General features: G+C 35.3%; 1 protein-coding gene across 4 annotated transcripts; it reads right to left on the bottom strand.

Annotated features, from left to right (window-relative positions):
• Positions 1-444: 444 nt before the first annotated feature.
• On the bottom strand, positions 445-20,525 carry SPATA1 (spermatogenesis associated 1). Of its 4 annotated transcripts, none has more exons than XM_087719382.1 (15): positions 20,447-20,525; positions 19,865-19,976; positions 19,515-19,700; positions 16,708-16,814; positions 16,092-16,209; positions 12,778-12,831; positions 12,353-12,689; positions 11,413-11,655; positions 9,692-9,836; positions 9,292-9,364; positions 8,546-8,669; positions 5,331-5,456; positions 4,907-5,085; positions 2,182-2,280; positions 445-892 (listed from the first exon to the last, which is right to left on the bottom strand). In XM_087719382.1, exons 3-15 carry the CDS (start codon positions 19,563-19,565, stop codon positions 788-790), a joined length of 1,761 nt encoding a protein of 586 aa, XP_087575508.1. In that variant the 5' UTR covers positions 19,566-19,700; positions 19,865-19,976; positions 20,447-20,525; the 3' UTR covers positions 445-787. The 4 variants fall into 4 exon arrangements, with proteins under 4 accessions (XP_087575508.1, XP_087575509.1, XP_087575507.1 ...); XM_087719383.1 differs by having other exon boundaries at positions 9,292-9,340; positions 9,692-9,839; XM_087719381.1 differs by having other exon boundaries at positions 9,692-9,839.
• Between the last annotated feature and the right edge of the window lie 331 nt (positions 20,526-20,856).

Genomic DNA, 20,856 nt, shown 5'->3' on the forward strand with positions numbered 1-20,856 from the left:
TATACCAGGAACCAAAACTGAAAACACATTTTTACTGTTTATAGTTATTGGTTTTTTGTACAGTAATAAATATGTATTGGCATACATGACAATTAACACAGGCATCAAATGAATGTGGTGTACAGTAAAAAAAAAAGCAAACAAAAAAACCTGAAACAAGATTGTGAAATTATAAACAAAATTATTTATTTGAGGAAAAAAGTACTGAGCAATAATTCTATCTTTGGATAGTTGTTGTTCTTCTCAACCCAGGTGTGCTATAGTTATAGCAAACTATTCTGTTAAATAGATAAAAGTCCTTCTACCCCAAGATGACAGACAATGAAGGATAAGGGCTTGAAATCAATCTAGGCATTCTTCACCATTCCCCAGGATGTACTCCTTCCAAATATTTAACTGTGAGGCTTTCTCCCTCCATCAACAATTCAGAATGCTGAATTGCAATGGATGCAACTGGGGTTCTTCCCTCCGAACTTGCTATTGCTGGTTTGCAGTACTATTGCTACATCAGAATAGAACCAATGTGTCAAGCCTGAATTGTATTTGGGTGTGGGATTGATTGTACCTTTGGGTATTTCTAATTTGAATTCAGTTTGACATAGTTTAGAGCTGAAGGAGGATAGAGCCTTCAGTCAAAACAGCATACAATAGTTAGCTGACACAATGAGTGAGTGGTTTAGCAGTGAATAGCTTTTCATTACATACAAGTGTTGTTATGTTAATCAAAATTTGATCAAAACTAGGTTTTGAATCGTTACAGACTGAAGAATTTCATTAAAAAGGTTAACTAAAATATTTGCTTTCCAGACAGAAATCTTAAAGATGACTGAACCTTCTTGTGCACCAGTTCTGCCTTCAGCGCTTGTAAATCAGAAGTTGCTTGTTTTTTCATCTACAAAAGATCCAGAGATTATGACAGGAAGAATTAAATCACAACTATTATTTGATAGATAACAGTCAACTTTTATGTGGTTTAACAAGTGCAATCTTGGTCTTCAAACTTTCTAGCCTAACCAGTTATCGTGCAATGCATTCTGAGACATGTTAATGCTTCAGGTGATGGTGGATCTTAATATAATAAGGCATCATGTTTGATTTAACATAAATGGGAAATTGGCTAAAGAAACATTCAATTATGACTATAAACATTATAAACATTCAATTATTATTATAAAGATGTTGTTATGACATGACGGGAATTCTGGGAGATGAAGTCCACACATCTTCAAGTTGCCACAGTTGAGAAACACTGCGGTAGATTGTACTACAGATTTCCAATAGATTTCTATTCATATCATTTTTCTAACTATGGCAAATGCCTAAAATTATTATGTTTGTATAATTTGTACAGTAGCATCAATGTGTAACATACTAAAAGAGAGTAAGAGAAGAGCAACAAAGATTAAGGGACTGGAGACTAAAACAAAGAACGGTTGCTGGAATTGGGTATGTCCAGTTTAATGAAAAGAAGGACTAGGGAATTACATGATAGCAATGTCTCAATATCTAAGGGGTTGCCATAAAAAGTGAGTCTCAACCTAGTCTCCAAAGCACTTGAAGGCAACACAAGAGTAATGGATGGAAACTAATCAAGGAAAGAACCAACCTAAACTAAGGAGAAATTTCCCGACAGAACAATTAATCAGTGAAACAAATTCTGGACCTCCTCCAGAAGTGGGTGCTTCAACTCTGGAAGTTTTTAAGAAGAGATTGGAAATGGTATAGGATTTCCTGCCTGAGCAGTGGGTTGAACTAGGAGACTTCCAAAGTCCCTTCCAACTAGAGTTAGATGAAAATGTTCTGAGAACCAAAACAAAGTATCTAATGTGGAACAGTGATAGTCACCTGAAGGATCATTGTTAAATGTAGCCAAAGAAGTATGCAGGTGCACAGAGTCCATCACTTTGGTGATTTTGGTAACCAAAACCAACAAGCAACTCTCTCCCCCACAACTGTAATGAAGATTTCTTAACTGAACTGGATTTGGAAATCAGCCTATCCTTCATTCTCAAAATATGTCTCAACGACTACTACTATTTTCCTTGATTTCCAATTGTGTAACACTTGGCATATTAAAGGTCAGTGTTAAAACAAAACCTTTGATTTGTTACTGGCTTCGCTATGTGTATATATGTGTATGTGTACAAGTGCAAGCATGCATGTAATAAATTAGTACAGTACCTTGATTTCTATGACAAGTTTCATTTTGGCATTGTCTAACTTTCTCTTTAGCTGGTCAATTTCCCGCTCCAGGGTTGTAATCTGGATTATTACATTATTCTATGAAACAAACAACCCCTCAAATTAATTTAGAATATAACTATATATATAAACAACACACTTATTCCATGATATAACTGTTACTTAGTAATATGTTAAACTGATGCCTAGGGGATCTCCAGGAGTTCCTTTTTAAATATACAGTATATTAAGTTCTTTAGTACTCTGAACACCTGTATGTTATCTTTTTTCAGAAGAATATAACTACTATGATGATATCTCTCACATAACTGGTCAGATGGATTGACCATAGAGCAGAGCAATGCTTTCACACATTGACTAGATCAGTATTTGAAAGTTTGTTTTGCTATTGCCAGCCTAGATTTACCCAGTTAAAAATGGATTTGACTGTCCCTTGTAAAATTGTCATTATTAAAAAAATTGAGAGATTTTCTTTAATAAGAGAAAATGTAATCCTGTAAAGATGAGAACACCCACTAATAATCTTACTGCCACATTCTATATCAGGTATAGCTTTTGAGTTGCCTCCAAAAACTGCCCTATAAAAATCTTATCTGTGAAGTTCCTGAGATGACCTAATTAATTTACGAGCCTCGAGACAAAGTTCAAACAAAAAACATTCATTAGGATCAATATCTTGGCTTGATCTTCTGTGGAGCCTAAACTGAATCCCACTTAATGGTGTCTGAACTTTACCCCCATGTCCCCTCCCCTCTGCCTGAAGTCATCAATCACATTCTCCAACAAGATGTTACGGCAGGGTTCTGGACATGCACATTCACATCCCAGTTACAAGAATATGAGACAAAAGTATGCATGGAATTCTCCTCCCTTCTCAAGTTGATAGTAGTCATGGAAACACTTTAGACATTGACATCCAGCTAGGTGTTGATTAAGGCATGAATTACTAACCCCAGTGTTTTGGTGCAGATATGGAGATAAAAGATGTGCCAGCCAAAGCTGGGCAAAGACAATTGTGCCACAGCCCCTATTTTCTGTTTAAGGAGAAGCTGTAGTCCAGGCAGACCTCAACTTGCACACCAACATCTTTACAAGCAGCACAACCTCAACTAGGATAGCCCCCAAGATCAATGTTTCTAGAAATTAATTTTTGTATAGCACTTTATTTAATCTGAGTTTAGTTTGCTCTTTCCAGACTGTAGTCTCTAGATATCAATTTAAGCTTTCAACAATACCCCTGACTTGACCTGTGATGGCAATGTACAATATCATCAGCATACTGATGACAACTCATTACAAACCAATAAATGATCCCCCCTCCCTAAATTCATATAGTTATTAAATAGAATGGGGGAAAGCAGCCAATTCTGAGGAACCAGAGTCAACCAAAGCCCTGAATGCTCTTCCCCCGTATCTATAAATTGAAATTGTCCATTCAGGTAAGAGTGGAATCAACGCAAAACTGTGTTTCATTCTCCTAGCCTTCACAGGCAGTCTATAGTCAATGCTATTCAAGGCCATTAAGAAGTACTTCCTTCATTGTTAGTTTCTGAGAATGCTATCAATTGGTGTGTCACAATTGAGTCTGAATCTTAACTGGTAGGCGACTAGATAATGTCTTTCCTGAAGGTTCTCTGAAGCTGAGCCATATCTTTCTGAATAACTTTAAAAAACAAAAATAATTGTTCTTGTTTAATTATTATTGTACAATTATATTTTTGTTCTCTTATAAATTTGTACATTCTCATGGTGTTATTTCCTTTAAAAGTTATACTAGCTCGGGTAAGTGTGTGCTTTAGACTTCTGTGATTGTTGCGTCTGTGATCTTAATATTTATTGAAGATATTAATCTTTGTTTTGGATTAAATTTTTGTCCTTGGATGAAAGATGTAACAAATACATTTGGCAATGACAACTTAAACTAATTAACCAAATTGCCTTGATATTAGGAAGTCATGATTCACATGGGAAGTATTTAATTAATTTTAAACTTTATTCTCATTAATTTTATTGTTAAACTAGGAAGAAAAACAATATTACGTGTATCATATTATAATGAGGATTTAAATCATTTTAGCAACTTGTAACATTAATTCAGCTCAAGGGAAAAGAACCTGCAAAATATTCTTCATTCTTGCCAATAGAACTTTCTTTTTATTAATTATGACATATTTATAGTAATTCGTGGCACGACAAAACCGCGCTCGACTAAGCCGCACCCGATTAAACCGCGTCGTTGACGTCATCAACAGGGCGACAACAGCGAGCGCGGAGAAAGAAGGGCGTTTTAAATAGCGCTTTGAAAGCAAGCCGATTCAACTTAAGGTAAGGGTTAGGTTTAGGGTTAGGTTTAGGGGGTTTAGGTTTAGGGGTTAATTTTAGGTTTAGCGTTTACAGCGTGCTTCTGTCTCCGCGCTGTTGTCGCCCTGTTGATGACGTCTGCTACACGGTTTAGTCGAGCGCGGTTTAGTCGAACGCGGTTTTGTGGTGGAACCTAGTAATTTATGTTAAACCATTATTAGAACATAAATATTGTCATTGTATAACTTGAGTTAAATTTTTGCACAACTTCAGCTTTAGGCATTTTTAATATATATTAGCAATCAGTCTGTTAAAAACTGCATTAATGTTCCAAGATTTGCTGCACTGATTAACAAAACTTAGTTTTTATAGGCAAGGAAACTTTTTTTTAAAAAAAAATTACCTTTGAATTGGTGGTTTGTGTTAAATTATTTCGTTTTTTCTTGGTGTCTCTAGCTTCCAGCTGCCTCATTAATTTTTGATGGTGTAGTTCTAAATTTTCCTGTAATTTATTTAAAGCTTCCTCTGAGAAAACTGTGACCTTCTTCATTTCAAAATATTTTTTTTTCCAGTAATCACGGACTGCAAGATTAAAACAACAAAACATTCAGCCTATATTCCTCAGAAAAGGATTCCATGCAGTTCAATAGTTTATTCTAAATGAATGTATATAGATTGCATATAAAGAATCAGTGAAGTATATATTTGATTCAGCGATGAGAAGTTTAAAAATATTTTTTATGAAACTCAAACCTGATGTTGGACAACATTCAGTTTTTGTAGTTGTTGGTCAATGAAAAAATTGGATGTATCATCCTTGAACATACCACGGCATCTCCTGAGCTTGTGTTGTTCAATCAGGTTTTTCACTTTTTTAACCAGTTCCGCTCTAGTGTTTTCCAGGCGTCTTCTTTCTATTTTAATATGTTTCAGTTGCTTATGTAATTGATTTCCTGAGGAAGAAGAAATCCCATATTTATCATATTTGCAAAAGTTAAACATGAGAACAATTCTGAATAAAATTGAAGTAAAAATGTGCCATTCTTCTATTGGTTAACACAGGGTTGATCCACTACAATAAAATGAAATGAACTCAACCAAAGAATGATTTAGTGTTTGGTGCTGGGTTGAAAAGATAAATATCAGTGTGTTTTCATTTGAAGCAATTGTTTGCTATGTGGGATATACATAAACAGATTACAGTAGTCAGCAGATAATATGGAAGAATGATGACAGTGTCCAAGAATTTCTTCCCATACTTTGAATCATGAATTAAAGATGAAAAAACTATATATTGACCACTGCAAGAACAAATGGCAGAACACTGGAAAATGTTAACTTTTGATGATATTAGGCTAAATTAAAACTGGACAATATGCTGCAATATAGAATAGAATAACAGAGTTGGAAGGTACCTTGGAGGTCTTCTAATCCAACCCCCTGCTTAGGCAGGAAACCCTACACCACTTCAGACAAATGGTTATCCAATCTCTCCTTAAAAACTTCCAGTGTTGGAGCATTCACAACTTCTGGAGGTAAGTTGTTCCACTGATTAATTGTTCCAACTGTCAGGAAATTTCTTAGTTCTAAGTTGCTTCTCTCCTTGATTAGTTTTCACCCATTGCTTCTTGTCCTGCCTCCAGGTGCTTTGGAGAATAGCTTGACTCCCACTTCTTTGTGGCAGCCCCTGAGATATTGGAACACTGCTATCATGTCACCCCAAAGCTGCCTTTTCATCAGACTAGACATACCCAGTTCCAGCAACTGTTCTTTATGTTTTAGCTTCCAGTCCTCTATTCATCTTTGTTGCTCTTCCCTGCACTTGTTCTAGAGTCTCAATATCTTTTTTACATCATGGGTACCAAAACCTGATGCAGTATTCCAAGTGTGGCCTTACCAAGGCATTATAAAGTGGTAATAACACTTCACGTGATCTTGATTCTATCCCTCTGTTTATGTAGCCTAGAACTGGGTTGGCTTTTTTGGCAGCTGCAGCACACTGCTGGCTCATATTTAAGTGATTGTCCACTAGGACTCCAAGAGCCCTTCACAGTTACTACTACTGAGCGAGGTACCACCTATACTGTACCTGTGCATTTTGGTTTTCTTGACTAAATGTTGAATCTTACTTTTTTCACCATTGAATTTCATTTTGTTAGATATCACCCAATGTTCAAGTCTGTCAAGATCCTTCTGTATCAACCTTCTATTGCAATATACATTGCAACAAAACTGGTAATATGTATCCATAATAGTTTAGCCAAACACAAACAGGAATGGTTCTTTTACGTACAATATATTACACAGCAAGGCAATTTTAGACCTTTGGATTATAGTTTGTGGAACTTAAGCAGAAGCTAGCAACAGTCTTAAGTGTTCAGTATAAAGTATAAGATATCTGAACTATGGTCAGCATTTGAGAGGAATATATTATTAGCGACTCCTTTTATGTTTTTAATATGTACATAGTTATTCTTCAGTTTTCTCCTATTTTGTTTTTTCGTTTTATTCATTTTTAACAATAAAAATGGTTAAAAAACTATAAAGGATGAAAAATTCATACACTATACTGTATGTAAGTATGTAAGTATGTAAGTAAGTAAGTATGTATGTATGTATGTATGTATGTATGTATGTATGTATGTATGTATGTATCTCTCTATCCATCCATCCATCTATCTATAGCTAAACATGTAAAGTAATGAAGACTTGAAAAACACTTTTAAAGGATGCCTAAACTGATAAAAATAATAATGCTCCTAGAATGTCTCTTGGACAATCTCTCTGAAGAACACACTTTTATTTTTGAAAAAAATAATAGAAACTATGTAAGAGTCATTTATTGCTAATCTTATACAGATAATGATCTGAATGTAAACACAATAGCAAGAGCAAGAGCAGTTAGACTTATATACCGCTTCATAGGGCTTTCAGCCCTCTCTAAGCGGTTTTCAGAGTCAGCATATTGCCCCCAACAATCCGGGTCCTCATTTTACCCACCTCGGAAGGATGGAAGGCTGAGTCAACCCTGAGCCAGTGAGATTTGAACAGCCGAACTAGCAGTCAGCTGAAGTAGCCTGCAGTACTGCACTCTAACCACTGCGCCACCTCGGCTCTTACAAGGAATGCAAAATGCTACCCTATTTCCCTGAAAATAAGACCTCCCCAGATAATAAGCCCAATTGGGCTTTTGAGCACATGCGCTAAAATAAGCCTTCCCCCGCAAATATTGCAACGCAGCAGCAGCCATAAGGTGACCATGCTCACCACCTCTTGCACCTCAAAAATAATGAGACCTCCCTGAAAATAAGACCAAGTGCATATTTCGGGGGTCAAAAGAAAATGTCTTATTTTCGTGGAAACACAGTACCCATTCACAAGAGATAATTACTGTTGGCCTTCGAGGAGGAAGAGGAGGTGACAACTTCAGGGAGAAAAACCAACAACCCAGTTAATGGTGATTGTCATCATTGGCACAGAATGAGGATCAGTTGGTGGGGGAAAGGAAGAGATAATAAAGAAAAAACAACAACTGAATAGACTGAGTACAATGCTTCCAATCCTGAATAGACGTACTCCAAGTAATATGCTTTTTAGAGCAATTGCACGTGGGTTGCAAAAGTCCACACCACCACAAGAGGGCAGCAAACCCATATATAGTTCTCATCAAAATTTTTACATTCAAATATTCTGTGCTTTGCTAGATATGGAGCTAGTGGCTAGATAAATTCTATACCTGGAGAAAAAAAACCAATTTAGCCTTTTCCAGAAATCACCTAGACTAAAAGTAGGCATGAATTACACTATCTGAATTATTGCCTTAAAAAAATGGTTGACAATCACAAATGACCCTTTAGTTTAGAGGCTTTTTGATTATGTTTAGTAGACATGTGAATACTGTACACACCATTGCTTTCATTGCCTTCAAGCAAACTTGATCTCTTTCTTTAAAGGTAAGAGAGCAAAGTCTCTACGATCCCTGCTGCTGAAACCTTTTGTGAAACCCCTAATCTCATGAGAGGTCTTGGACAGTTTTCCTCACCTTCTGTTGGAAAATCTTTGTGAGGAAGTTGAGCTCTATTTACTGAGACAGCCAGAAGAGGTGGAGTAGGAGGGGAAAGATAGTGACTAGGATATGCAGAGTCATTTAGGTTATTCCCATCAGCCTAGGATCAAATAAAAATGTGTCAATGTTCAATTTTATTTTTACAATATAAGAACTCCGGGGCTGAAAAAATCATAACACGTACAAAAAGAAACAAGAGGGGCCTTTATGACAAGCTTGACAGAAGATGAGCCAAACCGTAGGAAGCATTAGTAAATAACTTTGCCTGAGGGTGTTTAGAGCCAGCCCTGAGATCATGTGTAAGTGCATCTTGCATTACAGCAAACTTTTTCATTTGAATCATCTCTCAAACCTTAAGAGTGCCTAATCTACTTTAGATTTTGAATGTAGTCCAAAGGGTTTTAGTCCTAAGCAAACAGATATAGGCTCATTCTGTCCTTATCTGATACTTTATTATATCTTGTATTCTTTATTATATATTGTATACCTCTATTATATACAGAAAGAGACAGTACTCACTGCTTGTAATGTATGTCCTACTTCAAAAACACTGCTTTCAAAACAATACAAAATTGGCTAGATATGAAATGATTAATCACACGAATTATATGTAATTATAGTAAACCTTAATAAATCTTAAGTCAAAATTAATTCATCCCAAGAGACAGAAATGTGTTAACACACATTTTAACCAACTCAGCTCAACTCCCCTGAGAACATACCTGATTATTCTGCACAGCAGCAGTCTTGGTCATTCCAGGATGTTGTTGGCTACAGATGAAATCAAGGTAAAAGCTACATTAGAAATAAACCTCTGATTAAACTTGTTGGGGTTACAAGTTGCTTTGATTGAGTTATTAATCTGAAAATTAGGATAGTGAAATCAGACTGGAAGAGCCTTTTGGTAACAAACTGGATTAACAGCAAGTATTCTAAAGGTGCACTAACCTCACATACAGGAAATTAAGCTAGGTGAACTAGTTCTGATACTTAATTATACTTATCTGAAAGCTAATTAAAGAGCTAGCTTTTTCCATTATTGAATATGTTAGAAGTTCTTAATGTGACGTCAATGATTGACACTGAATACTGTCAGCAGAAATAGTATATTTATTTCCTTACCTCCTCTTCTTGGGTGAGTATGTTATGTCTCGGTCTTCCAAGGATTTTGAGATTCCAGAATCAGCAGTAATAGTATGCCTTCCATTTCCAATCACTGTCAAATTCCCTCCATTTTCTGCATTTGTGTCCAACATGAGAGAAACCTCTTCTGCATCAAAGGTCAAAATATTACCTTGCCTGTACATGAATGTGTATGCACATATACAAATAGAGGAATGCAGAACTTTTACTTTTGAAAATTGCCAACTAACAGCCTTAATACAGAGTAACATTGGCTACTTTTTGGTAGTCATCAAACAAAAATACTTCCAATATTTTGAATAAATGAGATTCCAAACTCCACATACTTTCTGAATTTGGATGCAGCTATAGTTAAGATCTCATCAGATACATGCTATCCACATCATCATCATCCAAAGATCACAAACATACTGTGGTGTTATATGCTCTCTTCCCAATTACATTGGTTGTCTTGTAGTTTTCTGTCACTCTAGTCATAGTTGTGACATGAACCAGACAGCTCTGGTTAGTTCTAAACCCCAAACTACACCCCAAACTAGTTTGGCCCCCAAATTACAAAACACAATCTCAACTCTCCGATTGAAAGTTAAATGTAATCACATTTTTGCTCTGTTTTGATATCACTGCAAGCAATTATTGGAGAAGAGAGAACTGTGGCTATTTCCAGTCCTCTAAGCAGCAATGATTTTAATTAGATGTGGTATTTTACAGGCATTTTACAAGAGAATTAGACTAACGTTAATATTTTCCTCTTGATTGTATGATGTTGCTTTCAGCTTGTTCCCAGTTCATGATTTAAACAATCATCTATAATTAGTTTGTATACCAGCCCCCTTAATTTAACACTCCTGCAATGCAACTTCAAAATGTGTAATATAATACTTTGCTCTCTATTAACTTATATGTGAAGTAAAATGAAATGACAGTACACAAAGCATGTTTGGGGCAAACTGGAAGGTGCCTGCATAGCCCCTCCATTCTGGTCTAGTCAGACCACCAGATGGCCATTTCCAAAGTAGGATAGAATGAATGATCTGGACAACCAATGTTATGATGGCATTGTTTTCTGCCAAATCAAAAAAGGATGGTTTAACTCAATGACACATAAAACCTGATGTGTGAACCTGATCCCCAACCTGGTATAAGATGAGGTCTTACAGTTCCTCCAAAAAGCATCTACTAACTGCAATGCACTTATCCAACTGAAGTAAAAAGCTGGTTTCAGCCTGCTTTTGAGGTAATTTTTCACCGGAAAGCCTCCTGAAGGTTCTTGAAGGCTCTGGAGGACGAAAAACGCCCCTACAGACAAACCAGAAGTCACTTCCGGTTTGCTCGTAAGGTTGTTTTTTGCCTTCCGGAGCCTTCAGGGAAGCCTCCTGAAGGCTCTGGAGGGCTAAAACCGGCCCTACGAGCAAACCAAAAGCCTGTTCCCAAACTTCCAGTTTGCCCATAGGGCCGGTTTTTTGGAGGGCGGGGGAGGTGGTTTTCGCCCTCCCCATGCTCCTATAAAGCCTCTGGAGCCTGAGGATGGCAAAAAAGCACGCCAAAACCAGGGAGAAGCACTGGTCGTGCACACATGCATGGTGGGGTCATGCACATAGCATTATGGGTGTGGCATGCTCGCGCATGATCCCCCTGCGCTCCTCCCACTTTTGGCACACGAGCCAAAAAAGATACGCCATCACTGAAATAACGTATACCTTTTGTCTTCTGTGAGATGTGACTTAGTGGAAACTGGTTGTTTTCCTCCTTTTCATGGTTCTGATCTATCTTTGGAGATGCAACTGTCTTTCTGTATTTTTCATCCTTTCCTGGAATATTATGCATTTCTGGGGGTGAAGAATCAGTGTTTTTCTGATACATTTTCACTGCTGCTGATTTCTTTGCAGGATGCTGTTTTGATGGAGCAGATTCTGTTTTGTCAATGTTACAACTGATTTTGCCTGAAAATGACAGAATGATATATTAATATACATAGATTGACATACACAGTATTGTAAACTTCAGAAATCACTTTTTACTTTCTAATATAGAAAGTATATACATTTATATTTATAATTTAAAGAAGATATGCTATTAATAAAATGTAAGACAAATCTTTTAAATATCCTATTTTCTAGAATATATGTTAGAAACATATCAGATCAGATTAACCAACAGACAAATATATGTTTACAAATATATGTATATATGTTTATGTTTCTTTTGGCATGTTCTCATCATACACTAAATAGTAATAATAATAACCGACAAGAAAGACCAAAATCCAAGATGCTTATGTAACATGGCAGAGATGTTGGACACTGCCATAAATTGATATAAATTATATAAACATAAGGCAATCCAAAAGTTCCATTGCTCACTAATTGACATGTTGCTAGAAAATCCTTAGATACCCAATGTTCCAAGAACTCATCTTAATCAATTATCTTTGTGCTACAAATGTAACAATACAGAATTTTAGAAATTGAAACCAAAGAAAGCAGAACAGGAAATATTGCTGTAGATTTAATAGCAAAACTAGATATATCTTGTTTGAAAAATTATAATGACTCTTCTTCCCATTAGTGCAAAACAACATTCATTACCTTATTTTTAATTTGACTTTTATAGTTTTCTATTTAAATTTTAAAGTCTCACCTTTCCTTTGTTGTGAACTACTTTTTCCTTGAATAATTTGATTCTTTTCTTGCTCAGAGCTTTGCTTTTTATGTAGAACTGGAAAAGTTTCCTTTTCATTCCACTCACCAAGACCAGCTTTTTCCCAAGTTTGACTGAGATTGTTTTTGAAGGAGCTATCCAACATTGTTGAGTTTGGATAAATATCAGGATTTGGAGAAATTAAACTATGCGGTCTTTCATATGATACAGATGTAAGCACATATTCTGGATTATTTTGGTGTTTCTCTGGAGTGGGTGACAAAGATGAATAAATATTTTCTATTCCTGGTAACAAATAAAGTTCTGGATGAAATGCCTGGAGTGTGGAACATGATAGAAAATAAATAAGAACTAAGAATTTTAGTTTTCTTCTTAAAACTGAAATAATAATATACTGTACATACATACGGAGGAGCAAATGATTTCAGCTCCAGTTCCATCTCTTGTTTTGCTTTCACCTTGAAAGATTACAAGAAAGATAATATTATCAAAATGCTTTCATCATCCCATCACCTTTATTTAAAGAAATAGGGAAAAATTCCAATTTCACATGAATAAAAATACAATTTTGCCTCATTCTTCTGAAGTTCTGTAAAACTCCCAACATGTACCAGAAACAACGGTTTTGTAGCAGACATCTTTTCTTCTCCAGTAAAGCATGTCCCAATCATAAAACATTAGTGGTTTAAATGTCATATTCAAGTTAGCAAAAAATCATAGATGATATAAAGGATATTTATATACGATTGTATTTGTTTGCTTAGAGAGACCTTTTTGTATTATTCCATTTTGTTGATTTTTAATTTTAATTTTCATAACATTTTTTTCTTTTCAATGTGATTGTCTTATACATTGTTTTGTGTAACTTTTATCCTTTCTTAAAGAAAAGTATTTCATAACACTTGTTAAAAGAAAATACTTTGGAAAACTTTAAACCCCAGTATAAGTAGAATTAAACAAATGTTTACTCATATAGATATAGCTACAGAGTTGCTTTGCAAATTATGCAGCAATTTCAACATTCTCAGAAGGATGCTTACGTTTGTAAAAACCCAATTGAAATGTATAAAAATAAATGACACCTTCAGCGAACCCTAAGGCATGTGTTTTCAGCAAATTATAGTTTGCAGATTGGGAACATATCTTTGAACTTGAAAAATGTCTATTCCCAACTCTTTTTCCCTCTCTTGAAAGAGTTTTTCCTATATAGTTTAGTTTGCCTTTGGTTTGTATAGTTTAGCTGAAATGTTTAATGAAAAGAAGGAATAGGGGTGACATAATAGCAATGTTCCAATATCTCAGGGGTTGCCACAAAGAAGGAGGAGTGATGCTATTCTCCAAAGCACCTGAGGGCGGGACAAGAAGCAATTCATGGAAACTAATCAAGGAGAGAAGCAACCTAGAACTAAGAAGAAATTTTCTGACACTTAGAACAATTAATCAGTGGAACGACTTCTCCAACACTGGGAGTTTTAAAGAAAAGATTGGACAACCATTTGTCTGAAATGGTGTAGGGTTTTCTGCCTGAGCAGGGGGTTGGACTAGAAGACCTCCAAGGTCCCTTCCAACTATTGTATTGTATTGTATTCTATTCTATTATTATTCTATTATTATTCTATTCAGCCTTCCCCAATTTAGTGCTGTCAGATGTGCTGCACTTCAATATCTAAATTGTACTGACCACTTGAAATTATAAGATATACAATTCAATATATCTGGATATATAAAATATGATTTATGCATTATATTTATAGACATAAAACCAGATCAACAGTAACTAGTTTCAGCATAAGCTAGGAGTTTAAAATGTAAGTTTAAGTGGGTTTTGAATATTGATTAATGTCAATTGTAATTAACACTAGTTATAATTGACATCAGTGAAGAAGACTGCATTACTAAATACAAACCTCTCTGTTCATGAGCCTAACTGCAAAGCTGTAACAATTATTCCTGAGAAGTCAGAGATAGTACAGAAGTTAGAAATGGTTTCATTGCTGATACTGCAGTGAATGAGGTTGCAACTGGATTTCCTTCCTCGTATAACCCAGTGCATACCAGTAACCAGTGTTGCTTCTGTGCTTGTTTTGAACTTGTTACCATAAATCACAGGCACCATAGTTAGACAAATGAAAATCTAGTCAAAGTTTATAATTAGGCAAGTGAAAAGGAGAACTGAATATGATTTGTTGTGACAGTTTTATCGACTGTTACCAGGACCGCCATCAGAGTCAGATCTTTCAAGCAGTTTTCAAGCGAGATGGATAAAATATGATTGCACATTTAGTGTTCATGTGGAATAACCTGAAAAGCATGTGGCACATCAGGCAATTTAAGGACACATGTCGTGTTTCCCACAGCTAATATCAGAAAAAAAACTGGTAAAAAACAACAGTGGCAAGAAATAGCAAAAGCACCCAAATGTCCTTATCAGTGAATGCTCTAGTTACTCAAAAGAGAAGTAACATTTAAGTATTCGGTTTCAGAATTATTACCACTACTGCATCAGTAATTGAAAACAAAACACTACCTATATGTTTTTAGAATCTCTCAGCATCTTAATTAAATTAAATGTACCAGTATATACCACCCAAATCCCTGTGACTTTTGCTATAGGAAGCTTAAATAACCTTTCAGTTTCTCTGATGGAAGTTTTTACTATTCACAGAAAAGCAGCCTTTTAAATGGGAACAAATCTTTAGCTCACTTAGGTTTCTCATTTCCTCTGCAAACTAGTTAGAACTTCTAAATTGATGGATTGCTCTTGGAGTGATATTATGCAACCTTATAGAATTTTAGCATGTACGTTTTGATAGCAATAGCAATAGCAGTAGACTTATATACCGCTTCATAGGGCTTTCAGGCCTCTCTAAGCGGTTTACAGAGAGTCAGCATATTGCCCCCAACAATCTGGGTCCTCATTTTACCCACCTCGGAAGGATGGAAGGCTGAGTCAACCCTGAGCCGGTGGGATTTGAACCGCTGAACTGCTGATCTAGCAGTAGCCTGCAGTGCTGCATTTAACCACTGCGCCACCTTGGCTCTTGATACTCATTTTGATGAGAGATGCCTCATGTGCAGTTCTTTTCCCCAAGCAATAGTTCATCAGGCTTATTCTGAATCTCCCTTTAAAACATTATTCATTATTTTTAAACATCAGTCTATTATTGAACATATTTTCTTTTAAATCCATGAAAATGGCTACTGTTCAGAAATCCCCCATTTCTTAAGACTTCTCTGAACTATTAGCAAAGAAATATGGTGCATCATAGCTATAAAATAAATCATTTAAAATTATATTGGCTTATCCATTGCTCCTGCTGCTTTGTTGTATAGTTTCATTTGGAAATGCTTATTTTCCCCGTGATTATTATAGGCCACAGAAATATCTAAATATCTAAATATTTCAAATAGAGAAAAGTTTATAAATTGTTATTTACACAGTGGTTGGCAATTGCCTATGGGCATTCTAATCCATGAAATTCAGGCAGAATAAAAGGACTTGTCATTTGCTGCCAAGATTAGTTTCAGATGGCCTTTACAGGAGGCCTGTACTGTGGTTAATAAAATGTCAGAATATATTCATTGTGTTACATAGTGCTATTCAGAAGTCATTACCCCAATATCATATTACTAGTTTTGTTCCTAGGTGAGATTCTTGGCTATATTATATATGTTGATAATCCTGTAGGATAATCAGCAAGAAGCATGAAGTACTTACCACCACAAGTTTCTCTCCAATGCATTTTAGAAAGACATACTTATCTATAACTGCATCTTCACCTAGGTATTCTCCAAGGTTTTCTCTTAATGTTTTCAATGTCATATGAGGTGACACCCTAGAATATCAGATTTTATTGTTGTATTAATAGGGATATAAGATAATGCTTATATTGTACAGCATTTAGTTTTAGAGAGGTGGGAATAGAAAGAGAATAAAACATAGAAGGCACTTCAATGTTAGAATTGAGATATTAACTCTTATTGTGAAACTGGTACTTTTAGCAGCATTCAAGATTACAGTGCAATTTCATTAAGCCTTGTTCACTTTTATTGAAATAATGAAAAGAAAATCTAAAATATAAAGTAGCGTGTAGGGCATAATAAGGTACAATACTCTTTGGACACATAGCTTACAGCTATCACCCACACTCTAAAACTAAATGTACATGCATGGTCTTTGTGATTTGATATGATAAGATAGAAAACCAATTTGGTATAATGTTTAAAATGCTAGGAGAAACCAGGAAACTCTGAGTTTTAGGCTGCCTTGGGCACAAAGCTGGCTGATTAACTGGAAGAAAGTCACCCACTATTATTATTCTATTGCATCTCACCTTATAAATCCAGCTGAAAATAATTTGCTAATAACTTCTATAGAAACTGTATTCAATTTGAAATTCCATACTTCTTCTGGAACGTAAAATACATGCAGCTCTAAAAGCTAAAAATATATAAAAAGAAACTGTTTAGTAATTAGCATGGGCAATTTTAATAATGGAGTTTACATCTGACAATACATGTCAATGATTTCTTCTTAGGCAAAATGGTGCAAATTATGAGAATGCAATCCATCATGCCATAAATGGACATATAATTTTTGGAACTTACTGTTTAAATATTTCTCTCAGTCCAAAAATCATATGCAAAAATGAACACTTTTGACAAGTTGCATATAAAAAGTGTACCTCTTGTAAAACTTGTAAAAAAGGATATATGTTGAAATTGTATACGAAGATGTATATTGGGATGACAGTAAATAAACTATTCTGACAGAGATAAACATTTATGTGCAAATATGGGCCACATAACAGTAACAGAGTTGGAAGGCACCTTGGAGGTCATCTAGTGCAACTCCATGCTCACGCACAAGATCTGTATTAGGGATTCGAACCGCCGACCTTTCTCATCGACAAGCGCAGTGTCTTAACCACTGAGGCACCTAGTTTCATGATACTGTTGTGAGCAACTTGGAACTAGAATCACTTGCATTCATTTTGATTTGGATGTCATAATGCTTACAGACCTGGTGGATGAATATTTGATCTCTTTTGTCCAATTAGAAAGGATAATTTAAACCTGAAATAGGGCAAGACCTTTGACTAGATGAGACCAATTTGATTCCCATTTTTCTAGGTTATAAAAGAAGCAAAAGGTGAATGATAGGAATAGATCACCTATCCAACACTTTCCAACAAAATAGATACCCACACAACTTTATCAAAAAGTACCTGATCACTTAACCCTGGTAGGCTGACCAGCACAACCTACACAAGCTATGAAAAGGATGACACTACCATAGGCCGAAATAATCAAGACTAATTACCCATATAAGCAGGGACCACCAAACAATCAAGCAAACAAAAACAAAACCCTTAATCAAGGACTACCAAAGAGAAAAACACATGCCCACCAAAGGGTAAGCTAAACAGGAAACCTCATATTCATTAGCACTGATGTTGTCACCTTATTAATTAAATGTCTGCAAGGAAAGGCAAGGCTCAGAGACCACCAAGGACTCCAGAGGTATTTGATTTTTTTTTAAAAAAAAAAAAACCTCCTTGAGCTCTGTCAAGTTGGATAATTCCTAGCCATTGTCCCTATATTCCATTTTTGGACAAAATGCTGTAATTTTGCTGATGTTCAGTTTAATCTCTCTGAATTATCTCAGTTGCTGACCTGAATTCAGTCTATCTTTTGTCTTTTGCCAGAAAAGTGATAAGGAAAAAGCATCTCAGCTGGTTTTGACTAATTTCTCAGCAATTTTCCTAACGTATGAAGTTCCACAGGTGTAGGGAATAAAAAACTATTAATAATTGATAATTAGTTTATTTTATCCTTCAGGTTTCCCAGATACAAACTGTGCAAGGGTTTAAATTTCAGAACCCTTGCTTTCATGTAGATTCTTACTAGCAATCAAAGATGCTGATTTAAAAGTAGTGCTTATACTCTGAAGCTGTACAAACAATTAATAGTAACTGTTGCATTTTTGTCTAACTGAAATTTCAGAATTGTCTCTGTGACAGACACATGTACATCACTCAATAGTCCAAATAAGACAAGATTGCATCCCATTCCTAATGAAGTGATACCACTGTCATATGATCAAATGTGATTATATATGCCTGTAAAGGAGTTGCAGATGTTCCTGAGATAAATCATTCCTAAATATGCTTTTTCTTGTTTAAGCAAATTATCATCAGTGAAGTATTTTTATATCATTCAGATGATGACACAGGGAAAGAGATAGAAGCTCCACTCTTCCATTCGTTCAATCCTTTAAAAATATGTATTTTCCTTAGACTTGAAACTGGTATCACTAGAAATTTAATTGCCTGTGTTCAGGTCCCTTATCAGGGATAGGAAATCTGTGGTCAAAGTGTTGAGGAACATCAAATCTAAGAATCCTTTCACTATTCATGCTAGGAGGGAATATTGCAAATTGTGGACCAACCATATTAGAACAATCATACAATCTCTATTCTTTATGTGGGTGTTACTTTTCCTGCATAATTTCTTTACTTAATATTAAATTAGGAAAAGACAGGTTTGACATTCCTGAGAAGCTATTCCTCTTTTTAGTATGTTAGTATTATAATTACTGCTGCTAGTAGTAGTAATACTAGTGCCGGGTCAAACCCAGGAATAGGGTAACTGTTCACAGTGTGGTTCTAGAGAACCTGACACTTATCTTTTGGTCTCTATTAGTCAAAGGACACTGGAATAATTCCTGTGTGTACCTAGTAGCAGGTGCAACCATATTAATTGAATTATTTCTGACTGCAGAACCATTACCCTGTGCTTAAAGTTAAAATGGTGTCAAATAAAAGAATAGGTATGAAACCAACTGTTCTTGCACTCTCAATAGAAGAAAATTATGGTAATAACTTGAGTAAAAATGATAAAATCTTGATCACTGCCTTTGTCTGTAATTAGCATAATTAAATACTAATGTTTTGAAATATTAATTATAATTTAAATTTAGCCTATATGTAACACCATTTTTGACATTTAAAGGATTGGAAGCTGAAAGATCTAACAAGTTTTTAAATATATTTTTATTCTTATCAACCAACAATAGAAAATATTGCAGTGTAACATGCATAAAATTTATCAGTGATTATTACAATCCATTATTTCTTACCTCTGAAGTGCGTAGTCTGTTTTGATTGGACAGCATATTCCTTGATGTCATTTCTGATTTATACAGACTTTTGGATATTGTTTTTTAAATCACATATTGAATTCCAAGTATTATTTAGCACTGTACTCATAAATCATATAGGTATTTAAGTTGCAATATTCCACATTTTACCATTGTTTCCATATCCTGCAAATTTTGATATAAAACAAAGACAGCTTCAGGGTAGAAAAACCTTTTGTTTCTTGTTAACTGAAAGGAGCCAAACATTTGCTAATGTAGGAACTGAAACACCTTTGAGGTGACCACTCCCTCTGTGTAAGTAAAATCACCTTAGTAACATGATGAATTACCTAGCCAGGACTGTGCACCTGTGATTTGCTGCAGTAATTCAATTCTGCTTTCCTTGTACTGGTTACATCAAGGTGTGTGTTTCAACAAGTATTCCATAATCTGGGCACTGCACTTTAGGGAATGAAAAGGCTTGATCAGAACTCTGTGTAAACATTTACTCAGTATTATGAAGAATTAAGGGTCTTGCTGCTTGTTTTCTGTTCTTTTTCCCTTCAATAACAGCAGTAATTATATCTAGTTTAATTCACATTGACTAAAATGGATCTTATATCTCCCTTAAAATATATACTTGACCATACAAGAATGAATACCAACCAATCTTAAACACAATATTGTGGTTCATTACAGCATGCTCATGTATTTATTTATTTAATACAGACCAAAATCTTGCAGACTCTAAATAGTGTTGAAAGGAAAACTCATCTGATTCAGTTCCAGTTTCAATAAGCTCTTTATCTCCTTAAGTGCTGGCATCTGCTGTGGGTTATTAGGAAAGGCTAGGGGCTGCTTTCTGCCTCTAAAAACATGTTTTTCCATGTCTCCTTTAGGGAAATATGATATTCTACTTTTTAAATATTTACCAAAATATTTCATTCTTCTGGCGGGAAGGGGGGCTTCCCACAACAGCTTTCAGGAATACAATAACAATTAAAATATCATGGTTAGTATTCAGATGCGCGCGCACACACACACACACACACATACTACTACTAACTACTACTACTACTACTACTACTACTACTACTACTACTACTACTACTACTACTAAAAACATACACAGTAAACCAAAATCCCAAACACTCTTTGGAAGTCCTCTTTTCAAATGATTTGAGAAAGTAGTTTGGGTAGGAACTAAGCCAATCTCTTTATGAGAGGACATTCTAATCTAGAGGACTGGTGCATCTACTTGGAAAATTACAGTGGCAATTCTAAGTCTAGCCTGCCTCATCATTTTATCAAAATGAGAATTTACCAGCTGTTTACCCAGCAA

Source organism: Thamnophis sirtalis, unplaced genomic scaffold (assembly GCF_051295495.1).
Source record: "Thamnophis sirtalis isolate CommonGarterSnake01/CBP01778 unplaced genomic scaffold, rThaSir2_p1.2 scaffold_7, whole genome shotgun sequence".
Classification (NCBI taxonomy): domain Eukaryota; kingdom Metazoa; phylum Chordata; class Lepidosauria; order Squamata; family Natricidae; genus Thamnophis; species Thamnophis sirtalis.